Source organism: Pongo pygmaeus, chromosome 15 (assembly GCF_028885625.2).
Source record: "Pongo pygmaeus isolate AG05252 chromosome 15, NHGRI_mPonPyg2-v2.0_pri, whole genome shotgun sequence".
NCBI lineage: Eukaryota > Metazoa > Chordata > Mammalia > Primates > Hominidae > Pongo > Pongo pygmaeus.
In genome coordinates, this window is record NC_072388.2 from 106,314,141 (window position 1) to 106,325,767 (window position 11,627).

The 11,627-nt window shown below is 39.7% G+C and overlaps 1 gene segment (V, D, J or C); it reads right to left on the minus strand.

The window, feature by feature from the left end:
• LOC129012617 (immunoglobulin heavy variable 3-74-like) lies at positions 1 to 8,500 on the minus strand. The segment is given in 3 exon segments: positions 1 to 1,652; positions 1,756 to 2,009; positions 8,301 to 8,500. Coding segments are annotated over 2 exon segments (435 nt in total).
• Positions 8,501 to 11,627: the final 3,127 nt, after the last annotated feature.

An 11,627-nucleotide genomic window follows, 5' to 3' on the forward strand; every position in this document is an offset into this window, starting at 1 on the left:
AAATACCAATTTTTAATATTAAATTAATATTGCATTGATTAATATTAGTTTTAAAATATTAATCAGTATAAAATATAAAATTTTAATCATGGTAATAATCAGTTGTGTGTCATCTTGACTGGAACATAGTCTCAGATATTCAATCAAACACTAATCTAGGTGTTGCTCTGATGTATAATACAGGTGTTATTAAAGCCTGTCATCACTTTTCTCTAGGTCAGGAAGATTGTCCTGGATGAACTTGTTTGGTCTGATTTAATCCTAGCAGAAGAGAAGACAATGGAACTCTATGATGGACAGCAGATGTAGGGCTTCCCAGGAAATCCAGCCTGTCTTTCCTGATGGCCGGCTCCACTGACTTTGCCTGTGCTCACCCAGACTTCACAATTGCCATCACGTAGAGCTCACAGCACAACAATTTCCAAAATCAGCTCTCCGAAAGTCACAGGTGAGGGTGGGAGCTCTGTGACAGGGTGAGAAGCACAAGATCAGCTCTACATCAGTATCCCATTTGAGGAAACGACCATGAGTGTCCATTTTCTTTCCCCAAATGCATGCACGCATAGAAGACAGCAGGGGCATCCAGGCACCAGGGAATGAGAAAGATCCCTCAGCCTGCCAGGTCCACAGGAGCCACAGCCTGAGCCACACCTGACTTGCAGGTAATGTGTCTGAGGCCTGTGGTTTAGACCACAGGAAGCACACCCTCCATTTTCAGAAAAGAGGAAAAAGGGGAAGTGTAAGAATGAAGCCTAGAGAAAAGGAAAATGGATTACAGAGAAAGGGCCAAATGGATCAGTTTGAGTTGGGTGTTCAGTTTTAAAGCATGATGGAGCTACTGTGAAAACTATCAGGATTCTAAGGACCCTGGCCCTGGGTGAGCCTCCCTCTTGGTCCCAATCTGAATCCCAAATCCTGTTCCAATCAGAGATTCCCACTGAGACGCCTGCCCTGAGTCTGATTGAAAAACACTTCCCAGGTTCCCCTGGGCTTCCTGGGGACTCTGATTCTGGTGACCCGGGCAGGGTCATTTCTGTCCCCAAAGCGACACTAGGGCTTATGTGGAGGTGAGAATGTGTCCTCCTGTCACAAAAACAAAGAAACATCGGGGAGAAATGTTTCACATTCAGAGACATTAAATGTCAGCACAGAATTGTAAATCTGAAAGGTTCTCTGAGGAAACTTGATGATGAGTCAGCCCCAGATGCTGAGAGAAAATCAACCTTTAACACCACCAGCCCCTGCCACTGAGAACAGCCCAGTTCATAGGGCTCTGGACACCTCCTTGTGGTCTTGGGTGCTGGAAGGTTTGTGTCTGAGTTCACACTGAGGTCCCCTCACTGCGTCTCTAGTACAGTAATACACAGTCGTGTTCTCGGCTCTCAGACTGTTCATTCGCAGATATAGCGTGTTCTTGGCGTTGTCTCTGGAGATGGTAAATTGGCCCTTCATGGAGTCTGCATAGCTTATGCTACTCCCATCTCTATTAATAGGTGAGAACCACTCCAACCCCTTCTCCAGAGCCTGGCAGACCCAGTTCATGTAGTAGTTACTGAAGGTGAATCCAGAGGCTGCACAGGAGAGTCTCAGGGACCCCTCAGGCTGTACCAAGCCTCCCCCTGACTCCAACAGCTGCACCTCACACTGGACACCTGCAAACAAAAAGACACCCTGGTCAGAAACTGCCACACAAATCCACTGTTTCTCTCACTCATGTCCTTTCACACTCAATATCTCTAGTTTTCCATGAATCACCTTTTAAAATAGCAGCAAGGAAAACCCAGCTCAACCCAAACTCCATGGTGAGCTATCTGTGTGCAGTCCTGATCAGCAAGCAGAAACAGCTGGGAATCCCAGGGCTGGGGCTCTTCTCCCAGAACTGCAGGGTCAGGGCTGTGCTTGTTTTCGTCAGCAGAGGGAGGGCTCTATTTGCATGTCTCCTACTATATACCAAGCTCTGGGGTGAGACAACTGAAGAGAGGGCAGGGACCAGAGCAGATGAGAGTGTCCTGAGGAAGATGGGTGACAACAATGGGATTTGAGAAAATGTGTTTATTATGTAATTGTGCTGTGACAAAAACTTTGCCCTGAACACATTTCAGTTTTACCTATGTGTGTAAATTATGTTCTGTAGGAGTCAATGTTCTCTATTTACAGATGTAAAATAAATCCACACATGGATGGGCTCTGTGTGTATCTAAGAGCTCATGTCTGGGATGGGTGAGTGCTGGTGTCTGGGCCTGCACTTCTCACCACTGGCCCTGACTCCTCCCTTAGCCAACTCCAGGACAGAGCTGGACATGCCTAGTGTGGTTTGCAGAAGCCACTGCCTAATCAGAATATGTGTGATTTTGCTGCACTCTCCTGTTTACCTTAAACTTTGGAGAGAACTAGGGTTCAGGTAGATAACTTTCAGGTATCTCTGACATTAAATATACTGGTATCTATCTATCTGTCACTCCTACATTGTCTAATTTTCAACTTGTTTCCTTGTAATAAATTTTATAAGGTTTGACTGACATAAACATTACATGTTTAAAGTGTAAAATTGGTAATCAGGACATAACTATTACCATTATCAAGAAGGTGTACAAGTGAATTTTCCTCAACTTTTTTTCTGTCCTCCTATATTTCCTTATCCTTTCTCCTTCCCTTCTTCCAACATATTCCCAGGCATCTACTAATCTTCTTTATATTACTTTAGATTAGTTTTTATTATCCAGAATTTATAAAAATAGAATCATGTATTATATACTCATTTGTTTGGCTTATTTTACTCAATTTAAATACTTGATAATTTTATCTTCTTATTTTGTGTATCAGACATTCCTTTATTATGAATGATGGGTAATATTCCAGTGAACAATATTACCATGATTTGTTTTTCTATTAGGCAGCTGATCGATATTTGGATTCTTTCATTATTTTTGGTCTTACTTGAAAAATCTTCTATTCAGATTGGAAATATACATAGGTGAGATTTTTTTTTAATTTTTACCACAATAAAATCAACAATAACAATAACTGTTAAACAGAGAAAATGGACTTCTGCAAATTTTCTTTAATACTTCAGATCATTGAAATTTTAAGGCAATCAACAAACCTGAAATCTAGAGAGAGACAAGTTTTTGTAGGGAGAATCAAAGCTAGAGTATGAGCTGAACTGAGGCAGAGTTCACCAAATGCAATATAGGCTAGTACAAGATAAAATACACTAATATACATTGAATTGCTTTGAGTCGAGTGGGGTAAGCATGTTTTTAGTGTGAAATTCTCAGAGACCACATACCGAAGAGTTTTTCTAGTCTTTTGAATCCATTTCCCTTTTAGTGAGAACAGTCACAAAAATCTTCCCTTCCCAAAGTGTCTGTCTGGGGTGTATCAGAGCCCACACTTCTGAAATGCTTCCAGAGCCAACTCTCTTATCTCCACTACGGAGCTAAGAAATTACTCAACAGGCCAAGCCACAAAAACCAGTATCCTAAATGCACTGGTTTAACCCCTCAGGAATTGAGATGGGAACAGAGCTCCCCAGCAAGGTTCTACTGGGAAGCAGCTCCCCTCTCTTATGGAATCAGAGCCTTAGTCTGCAGAGCAGGGCAGCAGATCTGGAAGGTGATGACACCGATGGAGAACACTGGAGCTGTGGGAGGGAACACCCGGGAAAATGGGGGCTCTACTCCAGGGGAAGGGGAGCTGCAGAGCAAGGCAGAAAGGAGCCCCCATGTCAAACTTCGGAGTTCCAGGGAGGGAAGTGGAAGTGGCACCGCCTTGAAAACCCAGGCAGCGGAGCAGCCGCTGTGCCCAGCCCGCCAAGGGTGCGGGGTTCCTGGGCCTTGGGAGGTTCTGTGCAGGCTGCTTGGGCTGCGTCCCCGGGGTTCGGCCACATGTCAGGGTGACCACGGGGGCCGCCACCCCCGACTACCAGCGGGGGTCGTGATCAGCTCTGCCCGGGCCTCCCTGAGCACCGGGGCAATGGGGGGAGCTTGTGGAGATGTCACCCCTGCCTTGGACGCCGGCCAGGGCCCAGAGAGGATCAGGAGCCCCTGCCTAGGCTGCAAGGAGGGGCGGAGGCGGCTGATGCTCCACGGAGCCAGTGGGAGCCAGGAGCGGGCAGCAGCTCTGATCTCTCAGGTGCGGCTGCAGCTGCTCAGACCAGGGCAGTGGGCTCGGACTTTGTGCTCTTGGAGGTCAAGGAACAGGAAGGGGCCCTGCCTCCCCGGGTGTGGCTGCAGCCACCCAAACCGCGGCTGAAGACACGGGCCTCCCGCTCCATGAAGCCGGCAGAAGCCCTGTCCCGCAAACCGGGGGCTGCAACCTCAGGCGTCCCTGCACTCTTGGGGTCCCCAGGAAAAGCCCTGTGCTCTTGCATGCTCCGAAGTGCCTGCTCCCACTTCCTGGCTTCTTCCTGCTGTTGGCGCCTGTTCTGATCTTGGAGCAAACTCAGGGCGGAGCCCCAGGGACCATGAACTGCAACAGGAGGCAGGAAGATTCCCGGGCACAGGGGTGGGCCCCCAGGAAGGGCCTGAAGGCTGGGCCCGGGCTCCCAGATCCTCAAACCAGAGTCGGGACTTGTGGTGCTTTCTACAGCCCACCCATAACCACCCATGGACCAATGGGCGTGCACTTCCTCCCCTCGGAGGTCCGTAAAAACCCCCGGGCTCAGCCAGAGCAGGACAGAGGATGGAGAGACGACAGGACGACCAGCTGCAGGGAGGAGCTACCCTCTCTCCTGAGAACTGGGAAGACAACAGGACGACCAGCCGCAGAGAGGAGCTACCCTCTCTGCTTAGAGCTGAACACTCAACCTGTCAACCTGCCTACAGGGAGGAGCTACTCACTGGGGGTCTCCTCTGAGATGCTCTAATGCTTAATGAAGCTAAGGTTTGTCTTGCTTACCCTCTACATTGCTGCATACTTCATTCTTTCCACATGTAGGACAAGAATTCAGGCAAAAGTGCCACTGGCCACAGAGGGTTCTGGCCAGAAAAAGCAACACCCCAGTGACTCAGAAACAACCGTAGTGAATACTGTTGGCCATGGAAACATAGTAGTAATTATTTGTGTATCTAAACATAAAAAGATATAGATAAATAAGGAAGTATAGTATTGTGGAACCACCATTGTTTATGCCATCTGTTACTGGCAGAAACTTTGTTATGCAGCAAATAACTGGATTTAAATTTCTGGGGGGAAAAAGCAGCCAACAAATAACCTAAAATTGATAAAACATCTCTTATGAAATGAAGGATAGAGAAATACTTCCCAGACAAAGGAAAACTGAAGAAATTCATCATCACTAGAATTACCTCACAAGAAATGTCAAAGGATCTCAGCTAGGTACCCAGTAGATTGAAGCTCCTGTTTCAGCCCCACTCTGACATCTACCATGTGATTGTTCTGTGTAGATTTGCTTTATGCTGTCTTAGGGTTTTTCCTCTCTTGAGTCATGTCTCCCTTCCCCTCCTCATTTTCAGTCTATCACCACAATTCATATTTGGCCAAGAACAGTGGAGCCTTTGGAAGAGATTCCTATCTTTCCTTCACCAGGTCTAATGAGCTCTCTTCATGGGTGTCCATCTCTGTTTTGCTTTCTCGCATTCCCGTGGGATGATGGCCTTGTTCCTATTTCAGCCCTGCCCACATTTTCATATACATGAGCCATCCTACAACTGCCCATCCAGGAACATCTGGAGGGAATGGACCCTGCCAGATGCCTCATCAGAGTCCATGTGCATGGTAATCATTCCTTCAGCTTTCACACATGCTCTAGGGCTTCCCACTCAAAAGTGCCTTTCACCACCCTCCAAAACTGCAGCTCTTACACCCTCAATAACTCCGAGACAGATTCACATTTCTGCTCCTCTCTAACATAACACCGTGAACTGTTCCCTAGTCTCACTAAATCTATACACAAGTCACCCCGTCTTTATTTCAAGCACTTTGTGGATGGGTTCTTACACATCATGGTTCATCTTGCAGTGTTTTGTGTAGGTAAAGGTGGCAGTGAAGTCAACTGACAGTGACACAACACCTGACTCTTGAGCCCACAGGAGCACTGACCATAAAAACGGAAAATATGCTGAAAATATGCTATATAACTCTGAGTTCATAAAGAAACTGTGAACAAAAACAACAAATAAAAAGTGAGGATCATGTGCAGAAAATATCTACAGAAAGGTTGTAACTATAGTTGTGCTCATTCCATCAACAGGGTGATTTCTGAGCAACACATGGAGCTTCCAATGTGGAATCATTTTTACTGACATAACATAAAGCAACAAAATATCAGTTTTGCGGGGTGATTAGAAGAAGGGAGTGACTTGTAGTATTTGAGGTAAAAAGGTAAACAGATCCTACACAACACTGGATCTTATGGCATTGTTTCCATTTACTGTGGAATGCACAATTCAGTAGCTCTTTATCTCAACATGATTTATTTATCAGGACTCTTCTTACTATCATTGAATTATATATTATTTGAAGGACAATAAAATATTCAGGTGACAATTATTGTTTCTATAGTTCATCTCCAATTTAAATTAGTTATGTTTTATGGATATTCCTTGACTATTTTATGGGAGTGAAAACGTGTGGTGTTTAGCTTTCTGTTCCTGGCTCTTTCACTTAACATAGGGTCTCACATGTTACATGCAAGTTTCTATGAGTGACACAATTTAATCTTTTTTGGCTGTGTAGAATTCCATTATGTGCATATTCCACATCGTCTTTCTCTACTCATCTTACACTGAACACTTCGGTTGATTCAATTACTTGGCTACTGTGAACAGTGCTGCAATAAACATGGAAGTGAAGAAATCTCATCGAAATATTGATTTTCCTCTTCAATATATTAATTTCCTGTCCTTGGGACAAATGTTCAGTGGTAAAATTTCTGTATCATAAGATTGTTGCATTTGTGGTTTTACTAACTTCTATACATCTCTCCATAGTGGCTGTATGAGTGTACATTCTCATCAACAGTGTACACATGTCCCATTTTATCTTCATCCACATTAGCACTATTTTTATCTATTTGAGTATAGCTATTCTCTCTGGTGTGAGATAATATTTCATTGTAGTTTAAATTTGTGCTTTCCTGATTATTAGTGATGGTGAGCATTTTTTCTGAAATTTTTTCTGGCATCTTGTATAAGTTTCTTTGAGAAATGTCTGCTTATTTGGATTAATTGTCTGTTATAAAATAAGATTATTTATATTTTTGTGGTTGAAACATTTATTTTTCTGGTATATTCTGGATATTAATAGCCTGTTTAATTAATAGTTTAAAATACATTTTACCACTTTTATGTTATCTAGTCAATATTTGGATTATTTTACTGTGTAAACACTGTTTAGTTTGATAAAATTTAATTCGTTTGTGTTTTATTTAGTTGACTGTACTTTTGAGGTCTTATTTATAAAATTGTTTTCCAGACAGATTTCATGAAGCATTATTTCTAAGTTTTTAAGAGCAGTTTTATAGTTTTGGGTCTTCCATTTGAGTATTTAACTTATTTTTATGTCATTTTTATATACGGTTAAATGTGGGAATGTAAGTTCATTCATCTGCATATGGATATTCAGTTTTTCCCAACACAATTTATTGAGGAGATTTTTCTTTTCACAATAAATATTTTTGGTGCCTCTGTTGCTAATAAGTTATCTATAAATACATGGATACATGGATTAATGTCTTGGTTTCTCTACTTTTTTCCATGGATTTTTATGCCAGCACTATGCTGTTTTTGTTATTACAGTTTTATAATTTTTTTGAAATCTGGTTGTTGATACCTCCACCTCTGTTTTTTATCCACAAGACTGCATTGGCCATTTGGGGTATTTTCAATTGTATACAAATTTTAATAATGCTTTTTAATATTTCTGTGAATAATGTCATTGGCATTTTTATAGAGATGACATTGAATGTGTAGATTGTCATGTGCATTATGGTCATTCTAACAATATAAATTATTCCAGTTCATGAATATAGATTGTCCTTATTTTGTGTTTGTCTCATTCAATTAATTATATCAGTGTTTTATAGTTTGTTCATTTACGGATTTTCACCTCCTTGGTGAAATGTATTCCTAGGTGTTTAATAGTTTTTGTAGTTATTGAAAATGGGATTTCTTGATTTTTTTACCTAGTTTATTGTTTGTGTATAGAAACCCCACTGAGATTTCTATGTTGATATTGTACCTTGAAACTTTACTAAATTCATCAGCTCTAAGAGCGTTTACAAGAGTCTTTAGTATATACATGATTATGTCATCTGAAATTAGAGGTAATTTGGCTACCTTTTTTCTAATTGTAATCCCCTTTATTTCTTTCTCTTGTCGAACTGCTCTGGCTAGTACCTTCAGTACTGTGTTGAATAAGTGCTGAGAGTTGGCTTCTTTGTCTTTTCCAGTTTTCAGAAGAAAAGCATTAAACTTTTTTTCTGTTAAGTATGATGTTAGCTATGAACTTGTCATGTGGTCTTATTGTGTTGTTCTTTCTATACATAATTGAGAGTTTTTTTCATGAAGAAGTTTTGAGTTTTATAAAGTACTTATTCTGCATCTATTAAAGTAAAATTATGTTTTTCATCCTCATCGTATATACGTGATATATCATGTTTATTCACTTGTGTATATTGAAGCATAATTGAATCCCTGGGTTGAGTTCTACTTTGTCATGCTGTATTAGTATTAATATTATTATTTAAACGCTGTTTGATTTGCTGTGCTAGTACTTTGGGTTTTTTTATTTATGTTCAGTAGGATATAGATTTTTTAAGTGAGTCCATCTCATTACTTTTTATTGGTCTGTTAAGGCTTTCTATTTTTTCCTTTTTCAATCTTGTTAGGTAGTATATGGCCAGGAATGTATCCAATTCCTCTAGGTTTTCACACTTATCACATAGAGTTATTTATTATAGTATTTCCTAATTTATTTTAATTCTGGGGTATCAGTTTAGACATCTTCTGTTTCTATCTTATTTATTCATGTCTTAGCTCTCTATATTTTTTTTTGTTAGCCCAGCTAATGGCTTTCAATTTTGCTTATCTTTTTTGAAAAGACTATTGCTATTTTAATATTTTCCGGTATTTTTAGTCTTAATTCCGTTTATATCTAATCTGCTCTTTATTGTTTTTAAAAATAATTTTGAATTTAGCTTTTTCTTGTTCTTCAAGTTCTCTAACATGCACTGTTATTTTGGTTAATTAAGACATTTCTACTTTTTGTTGTGGGCATTTATTGCTCTAAACTTGCCTCATAACAGTGATTTGACTAAATGCCATAAGAGTTGGTATGTTGTGTTTCTATTTCTGTTTCATACATTTTTGTATTTTCTTCTTAATGTCTTCTTTCACCCATTGGCCATGTAAGAGTGTTTTGTTTAATTTTTGTGTTTATATTTTTTTGAAATTTTCTCCAGGCTGGGTGGTGGCTCATGCCTGTAGTCCCAGCACTTTGGAGGCCGAGGCTGGTGGATGACTTTAGGTCAGGATTTCAAGACCAGCCTGGCCAACACGGTGAAACCCCCTCTCTACTAAACATACAAAAATTAGCCAGGAGTGGTGGCAGGAGCCTGTAATTTCAGCTAATCAGGAGGCTGAGGCAGGAGAATGGTTTGAACTTGGAAGGTAGAGGTTGTAGTGAGCCGAGATTGTGTCACTCACTGCACTCCAGCCTGGGATACAGACAAAGAGTCGATCTCAAAAAAAAAAAAAAAAAAAAAGAAGTTCCTCCAGTTACTGATGTTTAGTTTGATTCCATCTTTGACTCTATGTTAGTCAGATAAAAAGTCGGTATAATTTTCTTTAAAATTTTTGATACATTTTCTGTATTAACATATGATCAACCCTGAAGAGTATCACATGTGCTGAAGAAAAGAATATGTGTTCTGAAGTTGTTTGGTGCAATGGTCTGTAAATTCAGGTCCATTTGGAATATAGTGCAGTTTAAATCCAATGTTTGTCTGTTAATTTTTGGCTAGGTAACCTATCCAATGCTAAGTAACATGTTAAATTTTCCAACTATAATTGTATAAAGTTAGTATCCATCCCTTACTATGTAATAGATTTGCTTTATATATTTGAGTTCTCAGGTGTGGGTGCATATATATATGTGTGCGTGTATATATATGTGTATATATATGTATTTATATATTATATATATACAATTATGTGTTCTTGTTACATATATATAACATATATGTATATACATATTTACAATTGTTATGTATTCTTGCTACATTGATCATTTTTTATTATATAATGTCCATATTGGTCTCCCTTTACAGCATTTGACTTAAAATTTGTCTGATATAAGTAGAGCTATTTGTGCTGCTGGTTTCTATTTTTGTAGCATATCTTTTTTCCACCCACTCACTTTTAGTCTGTGTGTAGATTTTCAGATGGTTTGAGTCTCTTGTAAGCAGCATAGAGTTGGGACTTTAATGAAATCTATTTGAATAGTGTATTTTTAATTGAGGAATTTTATTACATATAAGGTAGTTATTTATAAGTATTTACTCAAATTATTTTCTTTATTGTTTTATGATTGTTTGTATATATGTATATATCTCTATCTTTGTTTATTCTCTTTCTGTTTGGTTTTATGATTTGATGTTGTTTTGTAGTAATAATGTTTGTTTCTTTTTTCTTTTTTTAACTGTTTCTACCATTGAAATATAATTTTTGTGTGTTTTTTTCCAAGCTGATAGTTTTCATATGCTGGCTTTTATACAAAAATTCCCTTGAATATTTCTTGTATGACTGGTCAAGTGTGAAGAAAATATCTTAGTTTATCTCACCTGAGAAATAGTTTATTTCTCTTTCATTTCTGAGAGAAAGACCATCTGGGTACACTATTTCTGAATTGCAGATTTTTCTTACTGCTTTTTAATTTACATTCACCAATTTTATTAGAAACTCCTATAGATAACCAGATTCAAACATTGTGTTTGGATTATGTCAAAAACTAAAACTGTTTTTCATGATGACTACACCATTTTTTAGTCACACCATTATGAAAAACAGTATAGCAGCTCATAAATAAATCAAAAATGGAAATACAATATGACTCAGCAAACACTTCTCTGGAAATACAGCCAAAGGAAATAAAATCATGAACTTGTAAAGACACCTGTGCTCTTATATTAATTGCAGCTCTATTTATGGCAGCCAATATATAAAAACAACCTAAGTGTTAATGGACAAAGGGATGAAGTAAATGTGGTATAAGAAAACACTACAATATTATTCAGTCTGATAAAAAAGAGAAGCTTCCATTTGCCACAGGCTAGTAGGACCCCCACCATCACTACCAATGCACCCCATCCATTCCAGCCCTTTCCTGGGCTGGCAAATTCAGGCCCAGTCATAAGCACTGTTTGTGATGTAGTGGCCAGAGACAGCATAAGTGATGCAGAAGGTCAGTGTGGGCTCTTCTAGTCTGGGCCTGACTTCTGTAGCTGCTCCAAAGACAGGGCACCTGGAGATATGAATAATCAGTCTCTGCCAGTCATGCGCAACCACATTCACCCCATAGATCAGGGCTTTACATCTGAGACAGATTGGGGAGTAGTCAACAGGCAAAAAAAAAATCACAATAAAGTCATCTTTTTCATGAACACA